Here is a 15,080-nt window from a genome sequence, read left to right as displayed (position 1 = left end):
CACCCTTGACTCTGGGTAATAAAATCCTGGACACCTGGTGCCAGAAAGGGATCAGGTATATTGAGGATTTTACGAGCTAAGGCAGCTAATGCCATTCGAGCAGTTGAGGAACAAATACGATTTGTCTAATAGAACATTCTTCTGCTATCTGCAAATAAGATCTTTCTTAAGGGAAAAAAATTGGGACCATCTATAACCCTACCTAGATGTAGTAATGTGGAGATTGTAATTCGACAGGGAATATGTGTAAATTTATCTCTTATTACATATTCCAAAGTGAGGGCCTGAAGCCGGGTTTACACAGGTCGAAGGAGAGATGGGAGTTGAACTTAGGCACAACAATTGATGAAGAGTGGTGGCAAGACCTGTATCTGGTCACCGTGACTGGAGTCATTAATGCCAGATACAGGTTGATGCAATATATCTTCTTGCACCAGCGTACCTCACACTACAAAGATTACACAAATCAAAGCCTGAAATTTCAGAAATGTGCTTTAGGTGTGGTGTGGAGATTGGAACCTTTATACACACCATTGGGCTACGTGCAAAGGTGAGATCCTTCTGGGTGGACCTGGGACATTCTGAAAGAAATTACAAAAGTGGATTTTCCTCAAGATCCAGAAGTTTACCTTCTGGGAGACATTGGGGGCGTGAGTTGTAGACTGTACAAATACCAAATTCAGATCGTGAAGGTTGCCCTTTCGGCAGCCAGGAAGTGTAAAGCAGTTATGTGAAAGTCCAACTCACAATTAAATACCACATGATGGAATGTGAAAATGCAGAACTGCATTCCCTTGTTGATTAAAATCACATACAATCTAAGGAGGAAATATGACACATTCGTTAGAGTGTGGCAACTCTATTTGAAATACATGGGTACACAGATTTGACTAGCTCTCTGCCTCTTCAAAATATGGGTGCTGTAACGATCCATCCCAGCAGGAAATTAGTGGAATTAAGGAAGAGGGACAAGAGGTTTTTGTAGGGGTCATGAACCCCAATACTAATTGTATCTGTATATTTTATGATTGTATGTATTGACTTGGGGGGTGGGGAGGAGGGGATAACTACACACTCTGTGATATGAGCATTGAAAGGGATTGTATTGGTTACTTGAATTTTTATGTCTATGAAAACCAAAAATAAAATATTAGAAAAAAATCTTAAACAGTTCACTTTAAATGAAACACTTGCATCTTAAAAAAAAAGCAAAATATTTGAAAAGAAATCATCCCCACTACCTCATAATCCAGAAGAATTGATCCCCTATTGAAAGCAATGCGATTTCATATTCTGTACCAGCTCTCAGCTGCACTGGACGTGACTGTGATTCTGAGGAATGTCAGAAAGATTGGATTTGAGCATTGGACTCCAGACGCAGAGAAAAGAGACAGACAGAAAGAGAAAGACAGAGACAGAGAATGAGAACAGGCATCAGCCATTCAAGTTCAACAATACGCCCTAGAATTCTGCGTTGCACTCTGTATCCCTGGAAGTCTTGACGTACAGCTGCTTAAATGACAAAGGTCAGTCGAATTTAAATGAAAATGACTTCATTGGCAGAATGTGAATTTATAGCTATATATTCATTTCAAGGGTCAGAAATGCAAGAAAAATACATTTGAACAGAAAAGGCAATATCTTCACCCTCCTTATCTCATTCATTTTACAAAATACATAATTAGAAATATTCAATTCAAAATTCAATTAAATATTGGTCACTGAAATAAAGAAAACATCTTCTCAATGCAAAAATTTATTTAAAAACTGAATATGATGGAAATCAAAAATAAGACAAACATTTCTGGAAATAAAACATCTTTTCATCAGGCAACATCTGTGGAAAATGTTTCAGGTTAAAAAAAAACCCTCATCTGAACTCCAAAAGAGAGAAAACAAGTTCATCTGATTGGTAAAGAAAGTAGAGTTTATTGGGTGGAACAATGGGAATGTCTGTGATGGGGCGAAATAGTGGACAGTCATTAGGCATTTTTATGCTGTAGCACCTGAGTAGCCCTCCAGGGACCCAGGTGCGATTAGCGAGCTTAAGGTGCTACCAGCACCTTTCAAGCTGGGGGCGGGGAAGGAGGGAGGAGGGGGGGAAAATAGACCCAGTAAATCGCTATCACAGCAATTTATGGGGGATTCCAACTCCGCGATCACGCAGTAGGTGATGCATCACACAAACTCTCCCCCATCCCCCCCACCAGTTGTCACTTCCCCCCCCACCATCAATCATGCTACCCCCACCACGCAGCAGCCGACCTCTCTACCCCCACCGATAGCAGCAGCTCCCTTCCCCCATGGCAATGACTTCTCCCCCCAATTGTGGCCACCCCCTCGTGGCAATGATCCCTCTCTGCCCCGATCATGGCAGACACTTCAGCAGAGGTTTCCCTGTGACACCCGCGCTGATTTTGGAGCCTGCTGACCAGGTTGGATCCTTTCAAGCTGCCTTGTGAGTGGGATACTAACCAGGCAAATTGCCCTGTTAACCCCATTTTACAAGGTAGCTGGAAAGCACCTATTGATAGTAAAGTCAAACTCCTTTGTGCAATGTGCTGCTAATGTGATGTAATCTGTATGATGTTGCCTGGCCTATGGGGTCTTATGAGGAACCCAAAATATACAAACAAATACTTTGAAAGTCTACTGTGAACAGTAGACTTTCCACAGTGCACCTGTAGAAATTTGATACAATATTCAACAACATTCCAAATATCCTCACACTCCTTAGAAAATGGAGGCATGGCATGCCTTGATGTATTAGCTCCGGAAGAGATCTTCTGAAATAAGGACTCTCAGGAACCTGAAGGTTTTACCCTCTCCAACTCTGTCTCATCACTGAGGAGAGGTGCATGGCTCCTCATCCTAAAATCAGTAATGAATTCTTTGGTCTTGGTGACATCGAGAGCAAGATTATTCTCGCACCACCCTATCAGATTCTCTATACTGTGTTCTGACTCATTATTTCCTGTTATTAAGCCAACAATTTGTCCATTTGCCCTGGATCCCATGGGGCCCAACATTTTGGATGGAACACACAAATCTGCAGATGGTGCGATTCTAGTAAGTCTCCCTGCACCTATATGAGTTAAAAATATATAAACAATGTTGTGGGTTTGAACCCTTCATCAAGGTATGAGTGAAAAGTGGACAGGTACTTGAATTAAAAGGCTGGGGAGAAGGAAAAAGATAGGGAGAGTACAGACCAATAGAAAAAGGTGGCCCATGGTCTCGTGCACTACTAAACTGAAGCCGCCTGCAAATTGGAGGAATAACACCTCATACTCTGTCTGGGCACCCTCCAAATGGATGGCTCTAAAATCGATTTCTCCAGTTTCCATTAGCCCTCCCCTTCCCCATCTATCCCCAAGTCTCATTTCCTCTTGCTGTGTCTCTCTCCCTCTCTTCCCTTTTCCCTCTGTCTCCTTTCCTCCAGCTTTATATTCAAACCCCCCTCCTTCATCAATTCTCACCTTTCCTCTGTCCTCCAACCCACAACCAATTCACACCTTTTGTCTGTTAATCTGTGCTTTTCCATCTTTTCTTTCCTTCTCCCCAGCCCTTTAATTCAGGCTTTTTACTCACACCTTAAAGAAGGGCTCAGGCCCGAAACATCAGATATAGGTACATCTTTACCACCTATGGATGCTATGAGACCTGCTAAGTTCCTCCAGCATTTCTGTGCTTTCCCTACATTGTGGACCAGTCTCCCACGTGACATCTTGTCAAAGATCTTACTGAAATCCATAAAAACACATCTACTGCATTATCCTCAACAGTACAGTTTGATAGATCCTTTAAATAATTTAATTAGATAGATCAGGCAGGATCTGCACTTGACAAAACCATAATCCGGTCCCTCAATTTTTTTTTCCAATAAGTTCCCTTCTGCCAACATTAGGTTCACAGTCTATAATTGGTAGATTTTCCCGCTATCCCTCGAAAGAGGGAACCTAATACATTGGTACCTCACATGTCTAGTGAAGATTTAAAATCTCAGACTGGATGCAGCAATCTCATCCCCAACCTCCCAGAGCATCCTTGGATAAATCTCATCTGGCCTTCTGTACAATGCATAAACATATGGCATGTAAGCTCCAAAGAAGGGTCCTCAGTAAGAAACGTCAACTCTTGTTTCGTTTTCCTATCATTGTAGTCTGATGTGTTGGAGGTTCTAGCTCTTCATTTTTTTATTGCAGTTTTTCAATTTTAAAGCTCAGACTAGCGTCACTGAGATACTGATGTTCTCAAGGCCACCTGTAAAGTCCTTTCAGAGAACTCCAACCTTCCAACAGTCATATAAACACAGAAGGAGCACTTGGATTAGCAGCAATGGCAAACTGGTAATTAAATGGTTGGTTCTTTTTGTCTTTTTGAAGGCACTTTCAGGTGGCCAAAATCCCCCGACGTAAAGGCTCCATATTATGCCCATATGCAGCTGTCGGGAAGCCACTTAAAATGCAGGAGGCACCTGCGAGGCGAACTTTGTAACCCCCCCCCCCGGGAGGGATCATCGCAGCAGCACAGTGGTCCCCCCGGCACCTGAATGCAGCCGCCTGAAAGTGGCTGCTGAGGGGATGACAATCAGCTGGTGAGTGCCTGACAGCCCCCCTACCCCCCACCGCGGGCTGTCAGCACTGGGGCAGCCGGTGTGGGCTGTAGGGGTTGGGGCGGCCGGCACGGGCCGTCACCATACTGATCCCACTTATGAGGGACAAATTAATTTGTTACTTTCCAATGCAGGCACCAAGCACCAAATGCTTGTTGATAATCTGCCCATAGCCACGCCAAACCTTGAGTGCTCAGAGAGGAATCAGACCAGCAGAGAGTTTGAACTAGCAGAGGCATCAGGAGAAATATATAACTACACAGGTCTTGGTAGTGCAGAACAATTTACACATGAACCAGTTAGCAAAAGGCATGAGGGTGGCAAATAAAAACCCAGGGAGTTTGTCAGAAGGAAATGCAAACACCAAATATAATGAATATCTAAAACAAAGAACAATACAGCACAGGAACAGCCCGTTTGACAACAAGGTCCACACCAAACATTATCCCCCAATTAAACTAGCCCCATGTTAGTCCCCACACTGATCCCACTGCTCTGCTCTCTCCCCATAGTCCCGTGTCGGTCCCCACACTGATCCCACTGCTCTGCTCTCTCCCCATAGTCTCGTGTCGGTCCCCACACTGATCCCACTGCTCTGCTCTCTCCCCATAGTCCCGTGTCGGTCCACACACTGATCCCACTGTTCTGCTTTCTCCCCATAGTCCCATGTCGGTCCCCACACTGATCCCACTGCTCTGCTCTCTACCCATATTCACAAATATGGTCTGGAATGGTGATTCATTCAGTCCTGTGTACTTTTATTTTTAATCACGTGGGCCTTGAAATGATCAGAATTAGAATGGGAATAATAATTAGAGAATTTTTTCTATTTCTTATTTTTATTTCTTTCTGTTCATTCAATTGGGCGGCATGGTTAGTGTAGTGGTTAGCGCAACTCCTTTACAGCGGCAGTGATCAGGACACAAGTTTGAATCTTGCGCTGTCGTAAGGAGTTTGTATGTTCTTCCCCTGTCTGTGTGGGTTTTCTCTGGGGGCTTTGGTTTCCTCCCACAGTTTGAAATGTAGTGAGGGTGTTGGCTAATTGGGTCTAAAATGGGTGGAATGGACTCGAAGACTGAAATGGCCTGTTACTGTGATGTATGCAACAAAAAAAGTCCAAATTTGACTCCTTTTGATTTTGGGTCAAAGAAAGCAGTCATCTCTTTTTGCACTTCAATTCATTGCAGATCCACAACCAAGACCACAATTCCTAAATCCTCTTGAAAATCCAATGAGAATGATCCAAGCAATACACATAATGATGTACAGATAGGGGAATAAGGAAATTTTCAACACACAATTAAAATATTGCAAGAACAACATCTCAGGACAGTTCCTCAAGATAACGTTTTGGCGAAACTTCAAGTCAATCCTTTACATTACCTCGATGTAACTGTATTATACCAGGATTTAAGTTGCCTTCACTTCTTAACATCTTGCTTAGTAAGACTAACGTCATGAGCTTTGAGATGCTTAGCTTTAATCTGAAAATGTACCATGCAATCGATTGTGGGAGAAGTAAAAATAAAGCGCTTTCATAATTTTTGCTTAATAGATTTTATATTATCTGAAACACAGAACATAAAATAGCCAGTTAAAAGCATAGTACTTCAAGAAAACCTGAAAGTAACTCGCAGTAAAAGTTATGGGGAAAATTACACATAACAAGTCATACAACTTGTGTTAATTATTTACCCTTACTCTAAATCCATAGTTATTTTAACTTGGTAACTAATTGATACCAGGACTTTTGCCTCAGCTAGTTTACTAACCCATTCCTGGTCTTGCAAGGTCCACAGGAGGTTTAGTCCAAGCTTTGCAAGTTATGCATAGATAGTATAGTACAATAACAGCCATAAAATAATTTCAAGTTTATTTCAAGAAGTTGTTTTTTCTACCATTAAAATTTTTTAGGATTATTTTTAAAAAAAGTCTTGTCCTGGGTCCTGCTAAGAGATTTAATTGAAATAATGTGTTTGGTGCACACTGTACAATGCCCCAGCAATCAAACAACTTGAAACTGACACAAAATAAGTCAGCACTCTAATTCCAAGATGATTTAACGAGAGTGGCCTCCATTCATAACATGAGATTATCTCCTAACCCAGTAAAAACCTGTGTACAGATGATATGGTAAAACCATAGTTAATTTAGCATATTCAGGAATTTGGAGGTACTTGACCAGCAGATCTTCCAAACTATTAGATCTTTTTAACAGGTTAACACTCTAACATACTTTTAATTCACTTTTTGAAAAATGAAATTACATCATAGAATAATACATTTCTGAGGGAGTTCCCAGGTCAATGGAGGGACAGTCCTGAGAGTGCACCCAAGCTTGAATAACCAACAAGTCTCAATAGAACTCAGGAACTGGTGTCCTGTTGAGTTTCAAGGACATGCAGGAACTGAGGTCAAAATGAGATTTTTTTTGGATATGCTTAACTGAAGCTCAACTTCCTTCTGAAGATTCAAGAGATTGTAAAGGATTCAAAGGTATTATTGTTATTAGATTTCTCTGGTGTCATTATTAACCATCCTCCCTCAAATAGCATTACAAAATTCACTACTCATCTTCCCGTTTCTTGTTTCTACATGTATGTATATGTCAGTGACAGATCTGTCAACAAGACAACAATGATCAAACATTGAAAGTAGAGCAAAAGCTTTGTTCTGACTGACTCCAGTATCCTGAATTATTCTGAAGGAATTTTCAGATCAATTGCTGGGTGTTGGGGGTGGGGTAAGGTACGGGAGGTGAGCCCTAAGAGTACACCCAAGCCCATTCTTTAATAATTAGCTATTGATTAGCTGTTACAACCCAATCATAGAGCTTATACTGTATATGGTTGGTTGTAAAAAGTTTCAGCATGTTGTATAGATCTGATTAGATACTATGAAAATAGCATATCATTACTTATTTATAATTCTTTTGATTAAATGATGCTAAAATTAAAAAAAAGTAATTCAAAGTTAAATTTTATATTATAACACTTCACATAAAGGTAAAATATTACTAGGAATATAGGTACTCTCTGACTTGTGACCTATGTGTCACAATTAAGAAAAAATATAAAGATTAGAGGATTTATGTTGATTTGACAAACTATAACAGGGATACAGGACATGTAAGAGCCAAATGTGCGTGCGTACTTTGTTAGTCGGCGTTCCGGGGTTCATAGGCTGGGCGCGGCCATCTTGATTCCTGTGCATATGCGTGAGCCTTTGGTTGGTGTATGCACGGAGGGTTTGCATATTGGAGATCGGTTGGCGCATGCGCATGTGTTAAAGGCGTGAATTCAATGTTGTCAGGGTGCTTCACTCTCACGCATTTGGCAACTGAACTCCAATACATGAACCCACTGCGCAGGTGTCAACCAAAGATTCGTGTATGCGCACAGAAATTAAGATGGCTATGCCCAGCCTGTGGACCTTGTGACGCCGACTTACAAAGTAAATGCGCACATTTTGGCTCTTACATGCCCTGTATCCCTGTTATAGCTCGTCACAAAATCACAAGATTTTGGCCCATCAAGTCTGCTTCGCAACTCCACCCTGAGGTAAACTGTTCTCACATTTAGTTCCAAATTCCAGTCTTTTCCCCATTACCCTTGATAACCTGCCTAATTAGGTACTTATCAATCTCCTCCTTAAACTCCCTCAATGATCAGATCTCCACAGCTGTATGTGGCAATGAATTCTATAAATCCACGGCCCTCTGGCTAAAGAAATTTCTCCTCATCTGTTTCAAATGGGTACCTTCTAATGTGCCCTCTTGTCCTGGACTCACCCACCAAGGGAAACATCTTATTCACATCTACGTCGTCCAATCCTTTCAGCATTTTAAATGTTTCTATGAGATCCCCTTTCATTCTTCTATATTCCAATGAATACAGTCCAAGAGCCGCTAAACATTCCTCACATGTTAGCCTTTGCATTCCAGGAATCTTCCTGGTAAATCTTCTCTGTATTCTCTCCAACATCATTATATCCCTTCTAAGATAAGGGGCCCAAAACAGCACACGGTACTCCAAATTAGGTCTCACCTGTGCCCCATTGAGCCTCGTCAACACCGCTTTACTCTTATACACTATTCCTGTTTTTTTCTTCAAATTTTATTTTTATTAGCATCAAAAAACATACAAAACTAAGAAATTTTAGTATCTCAAAATCAATGCATGCTTTTTTTAAAAAAATCATTTCCCCCCCTACCCGTTCCCTCTCACACTGAAAAACCCTTAAGAAAAAAGAAAAGAAATGAAAAAGAAAAAAAAAAGCAAAGGGAGACTAGTTTTATAATAATTATGAACATTATCTGATTAATAATTTGTAACTTAAATGTATCTAATAATTACATCTACAGTTATATCTTTAAAATATATAATAAAGTAAAACACTACTGTATAATATATAACAAATTTCTAATTTTATATATATAAAAAAACATACAAATATCATGAAATGAGGTGGCCGGGGAGTGATAAAGTCCATACCAAATTTTAACCTATGAACATGTTATAAATTTCTTATAAAGTTATAACACCAATTTTTTGCATATATGGAAACCAAATTTTCAAAAAAAAATTCATATGTATTTTTTAGATTATATGTAATCTTTTCCAGAGGTAGATTTTTTTATAAATCTTAGATATAAATTTTAGGTATAAGTGAAAAAAATTGGTCACAGATATGTTATGATAGTATGAAAAATACAATAAATGTTCAATATAGAATGTTACAGTATAATTTTATACATCGGTTATATATTATACCAAAAAAACTTAATAGATTGAAATCAGATATTTCAGATAAGTGTTTTCGATGCAAACAGGATATAGGTATGTTTTTACATTCCACATGGAGATGCCCTAAAATGAATTCCTTCTGGACCAGCTTTTCTTCAACAAATAATAGGTTTTAAGCCTCCAAGAAACCCTATGTTGTTTCTTTTGGGAGGCGTATCAAGGATTAGTCTAGATTTTACATTAAATTGGTTTCAAAAAGAATTTTTAAAGATTGCGTTAGCAGTTGCTAGGAAATGTATAGCTATTTCATGGAAATACGACACTGACTCTCGAAATGAATGCCAACATAGCATTTGCTTTCTTTACTGCCAATCCAACCTGGTTCTTAACCTTTAGGTTATCCTGCACGAGGACACCCAAGTCCCTATGCACTTCTGAATTTTCTCTCCATCCAAATAATAATCTGCCTGTTTATTTCCTCTTCCAAAATGTACAATTGTACATTTCTCAACATTGCGTCTCAACTGCCATTTCTTTGCCCACACTCCTAAGCTGTCCAAATCTCTCTGCAACCTTTTGGTTTCTTCAGCACTTCCAACTCTACCACCTATCTTGGAGTCATCTGCAAACTTAGTCACAAAACCATTCAATCCATCATCTAAATCATCAAAATACATTGTAAAAAAAAGTGGCCCCAACACTGACCCCTGCGGAACATAAGTAACCGGCATCCAACCAGAACAGGATCCCTTTATTCCCACTCTTTGCTTTCTGCCTCCACCTAATTTAATATCATTATCTTTCCTTAATTCCATGGGGTTTCACCAAATTAAGCAGCCTCTTATGTGGCATCTTAACGGCTCTGAAAATCCAAATACACAACATTTTTCAACTGCTCCTTTGTCCATTCTACTTGAGATTTCCTAAAAAAATTCTATTAGGTTGCTCAGGCAGGATCTCCCAGTTATGTCAAGCACCTCGAGGTATTTCATAACCTTGTTCTTGAGGATCAGCTCCAATAACTTTCCAACTACCGATATCAGACTAATAGGCCTATAATTTCCTTTTTTCTGCCTCCCTCCTTTCTTAAACAGCAGAACTACTTTTAAGACCTTCGAATCCTGTGGAACCATGCCAGAGTCTATTGATTTCTGGAAAATCAATTCCAATGCCTCCACAATCTCCAAAGCCACCTCCTTCAGAACCCATGGGTGCACCTCATCTGGTCCAGGAGACATCTATCTTTAGACCATTTAGCTTACTAAGCACTATCTCTACACTTAATTCTATTCCCCGAGACCTCTGACTATCTGATATATTGCTATTGTCTTCCTCAGTGAAGACTGACGCAAAATACTCATTTAGTTCCTCTGCCATTTCTTTGTTACTCATTATAATTTCTCCAGCATTATTTTCAATAGGTCGTATGTCTACCCAAGTCTTTCCTTTACTCTATAATTCTGCTTTGCCGTCCTTCCATGTAACTTACTTTTCCAGTCAACTTGGGCCAGTTCTTCTCTCATACCACTATAATTTCCTTTGTTCCACTGAAATAGACACACCTGATATCAGCTTTTTTTTTCCAATTTGAAACTGATCTCAATCATATTATGATCACTATTTCCTAAGGGTTTTATTACCTTTAATTCCCTAATCACCTCAAGTTCATTATACATCACCCACTTCAAAACCATCAATCCCCTGGTGGGTGATGTATAATAAGCTGTTCCAAAAAGCCATCCCATAGGCATTCTATAAACTCTCTCTCTTGAGATTCAGCACCTTCTTGACTTTCCCAATCTCCTTTCATGTTAAAATCCCCCATAATTATTTTGACATTTTCCTTCTGACACTCTTTTTCTATTTCCAGCAGTAACTTGTAGTCCATTTCTCGGCTGTTGTTTGGGGGCCAATATATAACAGCTGATAGGGTCCTTTTACCCTTGCCATTTCTTAACTCAAACCATAAGGATTCTACCACTTCTGATCCTATGTCCCTTTTTTCTAATGATATAATATCAAAGTTTACAATTAGGGCCATGCCACCCCTCTACTGTGTACCCTTGGACATTCACCTTCCAATCACATCCATCATGAAGCTATGTCTCGGTGATGACTACAATGTCATATCTTTTAATCTGTAGCTGTACAACAAGGTCATCAACTTTATTCCTAATGTTCCATGCATTTAAGTACAGTATGCTTAGACCTGCATCTGCTACTAATTTTGCTGTATTTGTACTGTACAGCAAATTATCCCGTCTATTCACCTGCCTGTCCTTTTTGTCATCTTTGCTGCACATTATTTTTGGCTTTTTTCTAATTTTCTCTTTCTCGACCATAACACCCTGGTTCCCGTCTACCCTAATCTCTACACTCACATTCTGATTCCTACCTCCCCCTCCCCTGCCAAACTAGTTTAAACCCTCCCCAATAGCTCCAGCAAACCTGCCTGCCAGGATATTGGTTCCCCTCCAGTTCAGGTGCAGCCTTTCCTTTTTGAAAAGGCCAGTCCTTCCATAGAAGAGATCCCAATGATCTAGAAATCTGAACCCATGCCCCCTTGCCCAACTCTTCAACCATGCAGTCATCTGCCATAACCTCCTGTTCTTTCTGGCACATGGCACAGGCAGCAATCCTGAGATTACCACTATTGAGGGCCTGCTTTTTAACTTCTTTCTTAAAACCCTGTATTCATTTTTCAAGACCTCATCCCAACTCCTATCTATGTCATTGATCCCCAAGTGGACTACGATACACGGCTGCTAACCCTCTCCCTCCAGAATACTATGAACTCGATCAGAGACATCCCTGACTCTGGCACCTGAGAGGAAGCATACCAACCAGGAGCCTCGATCTCGTACACAGAACCTCCTATCCATTTGAATAACCAATGAGTCCCCAATCACCATCCAACATTTGATTAAAAAGTTTGCTTTAAGACTTCGGTACTCCATGCACGCAGGCAAAATTTCGACTTGCGTCCAATATGACCAATCCTTTATGGTCACAAGTCGGGAGTATCTGTATACTCAAATACAGCAATTAAAACAGAAAATGTAGAAAACTTTCTTAGTTATGGAAAAATTAAAGACTGAAGTTTAGACAAATTGTTACCACCATTCAAATATTTTCTGAATTTAGCAGTGGTTTTCATTCTTCTATCTCACAACCATATGAAATTCTACATAAAATGCTCCCACATCTATTCTTAACTATTTTTACTAAGCTTTAAAAGTAATCACGAAGAGCTCACATATGCCTCTATGTCTGGAGGTTCATTGCATGCACTTACCAGAGACAGGAGAGCTGTTCAGCAATTTCAATGCAGTGGAACTCTATACAAAACTAACTTCAGTAAGAGTGCAGAGAACACTAGAAGCATTGTTTTACAGTACAAAATTCATCTTTATTCTCTAGTTTATAATACAGTGGATATGAATGCACTGCACAATTATGCATTAGCACACTGTATGTTCACTTCTGTGACCTAAATGAAAGTCTCATATTTACGTTAATTGAATATTTTCAATAGAGCAGGAATCACAATACCTAATAGAGAACCTGAAAATATTTACTGGGCAAATTTGTCTTCCTTGAGATTGGAATTAACTTTTCATAGAAGAAAGATCTTTAGCTGACCATCATCGTCTTATAGCTGACCTTAATTTAAAATGGAAAATTGTATTCATTGCTACAAATTATATCTTGCCATCCTTTACTGGAACATCATCCATATATTGTGTTCAGTTACAGTGTGAAAGAGTGGAGAGGCAAATGGAGATATATACTATACATTAAAGAAATCAGGATTCCAGGGAAGGGAGTTCAAGTGAAAGAGAGTGAGTTATGCAGTGCTAGAGGAACCTTTGTAAAGAATTTTGCCAAGATTCTTATAAACCCCTCAGCCAGAATTTTGTTTTGTCATGCAGTATTTTCATGTCTAGTACACGATTTGCAAGTATTAATTTGCAACCAATGCTATGGTCTTTATTTTTGCTTTTGTCATTAATATTTTGAATATAAATGATCAAATATATCTGGAGAGGTAATAGTTACACTTTGGCTTGGCTTCGCGGACAAAGATTTATGGAGGGGGTAAAAAGTCCACGTCAGCTGCAGGCTCGTTTGTGGCTGACCAGTCCGATGCGGGACAGGCAGACACGATTGCAGCGGTTGCAAGGGAAAATTGGTTGGTTGGGGTTGGGTGTTGGGTTTTTCCTCCTTTGCCTTTTGTCAGTGAGGTGGGCTCTGCGGTCTTCTTCAAAGGAGGCTGCTGCCCGCCAAACTGTGAGGCGCCAAGATGCACGGTTTGAGGCGTTATCAGCCCACTGGCGGTGGTCAATGTGGCAGGCACCAAGAGATTTCTTTAGGCAGTCCTTGTACATTTTCTTTGGTGCACCTCTGTCACGGTGGCCAGTGGAGAGCTCGCCATATAACTAGCTTCTCCTTAATTGATCATGTTTTCTTCAGATTTTTAAATGCCGCATTAATGCTGTAATTTTAGGTCACTATTGGTGGAGATCCTACTTTTGCAACAAGTAAAACAAAATAATTGCTTTATCAGGCAATACAGTGAAGTGACACAACACATTTGTGACTCAAATGCAGAAACATTGTGATTAAACTGCAAACAGCATGTTAATTTCTGCACTCAAAACCAACTTACCGATATTCTTCATGAGTAAAGCATTCATGCAGATCTTGTGCAGATATTCCCATGGAAGAATTATTTGTCTGCTGGAAGTAAATTGAATACCCTAATTAGATTTCTTCTGTTGATTAAATTTAAATTTAGTAGGGAGAGGAGAGGAGAGGAGAGGAGAGAAAAGGAGAGAGGAAAAGGACAGAAAAGAAGAGTCCGGGGCAGGTAAGAAAACTTTTTTAAAAGTCTTTTACCAGGGTCTGCGGGGAGGAGTCGGTGTCGGAGGCGGCCATTGGTCGAGCGAGCGTACAGGAGAGTGTGTAGGGGTTGATTGGTAAAAGGCCAATAAATAAGAGGGACAGCGAGCGAGTGGCTAAGATAGTCTTTATTACTACTTCATTGGGGTAAGGGATGAGTGTTAAGGCTGTGTGTTGTCGGGAGTGCCGGATGTGGGAGGTCCTGGAGTCTTCCAGACTCCCGGATGTCCATATCTGCACTAGGTGTATCGAGCTTCAGATTCTCAGGGACCGTGTTAGGGAACTAGAGCTGCAGCTCGATGACCTCAGGCTGGTTAGGGAAACAGAGGAAGTCATAGACAGGAGTTACAGCCAGGTGGTCACGCCAGGGCCACGGGAGGATGAAAGGTGGGTAACTGTTAGGAGATGGACAAAAGAACGTAAGGTGCCAGAGAGGAGCCCTGTGAATGTAACCCTCAGCAATAAGTACGCCTCTTTGAGCACTGTTGAGGGGGTCATCAAGGTTGGGGGGAGCGACAGTGGCTGTGCCTCTGGCACGAGGTCGGCCCCTGTAGCTCAGAAAGGGAGGGAAAGGAAGAGGAGGGCAATTGTGGTAGGAGACTCCATAGTTAAGAGGACGGATAGGGGATTCTGCGGACGCAGCAAGGAGAACTGGATGGTGGTTTGCCTCCCTGGTGCCAGGGTCCGGGATGTTGCTGCTCGTGTCCCGGATATCCTAAAGTGGGCGGGACAGGAGCCAGAGGTCGTGGTACATGTAGGTACCAATGACAGGGAGAAATAGAGAGGAGGTCCTAAAAAGTGAGTACAGGCAGTTAGGT

At 40.7% G+C, this 15,080-nt stretch overlaps 1 protein-coding gene across 12 annotated transcripts in view; it reads right to left on the bottom strand.

Moving 5' to 3' along the window:
- swt1 (SWT1 RNA endoribonuclease homolog) overlaps positions 1-15,080 on the bottom strand; it is a 200,266-nt gene that overhangs the window by 26,138 nt on the left and 159,048 nt on the right. For 2 of the 12 annotated variants that reach the window (XR_011357695.1, XM_069938145.1), the window contains exons 20-22: positions 14,030-14,100; positions 5,999-6,099; positions 1,242-1,332 (exon numbers count right to left, since the gene is read on the bottom strand). Coding sequence is in view for 11 of the 12 variants with exons in the window: in XM_069938145.1 (XP_069794246.1) it covers positions 1,242-1,332; positions 5,999-6,099; positions 14,030-14,100 (263 nt within the window). In the remaining variant the exon portion in view is untranslated. The other 10 variants (XM_069938147.1, XM_069938148.1, XM_069938150.1 and 7 more) reach the window with 8 other exon arrangements.

This window comes from Narcine bancroftii, chromosome 5 (genome assembly GCF_036971445.1).
Source record: "Narcine bancroftii isolate sNarBan1 chromosome 5, sNarBan1.hap1, whole genome shotgun sequence".
In the NCBI taxonomy this organism is placed as follows: Eukaryota; Metazoa; Chordata; class Chondrichthyes; order Torpediniformes; family Narcinidae; genus Narcine; species Narcine bancroftii.
Note: the sequence above shows the minus strand (reverse complement) of the source record. Positions and strands in the feature narration are given on the sequence as shown.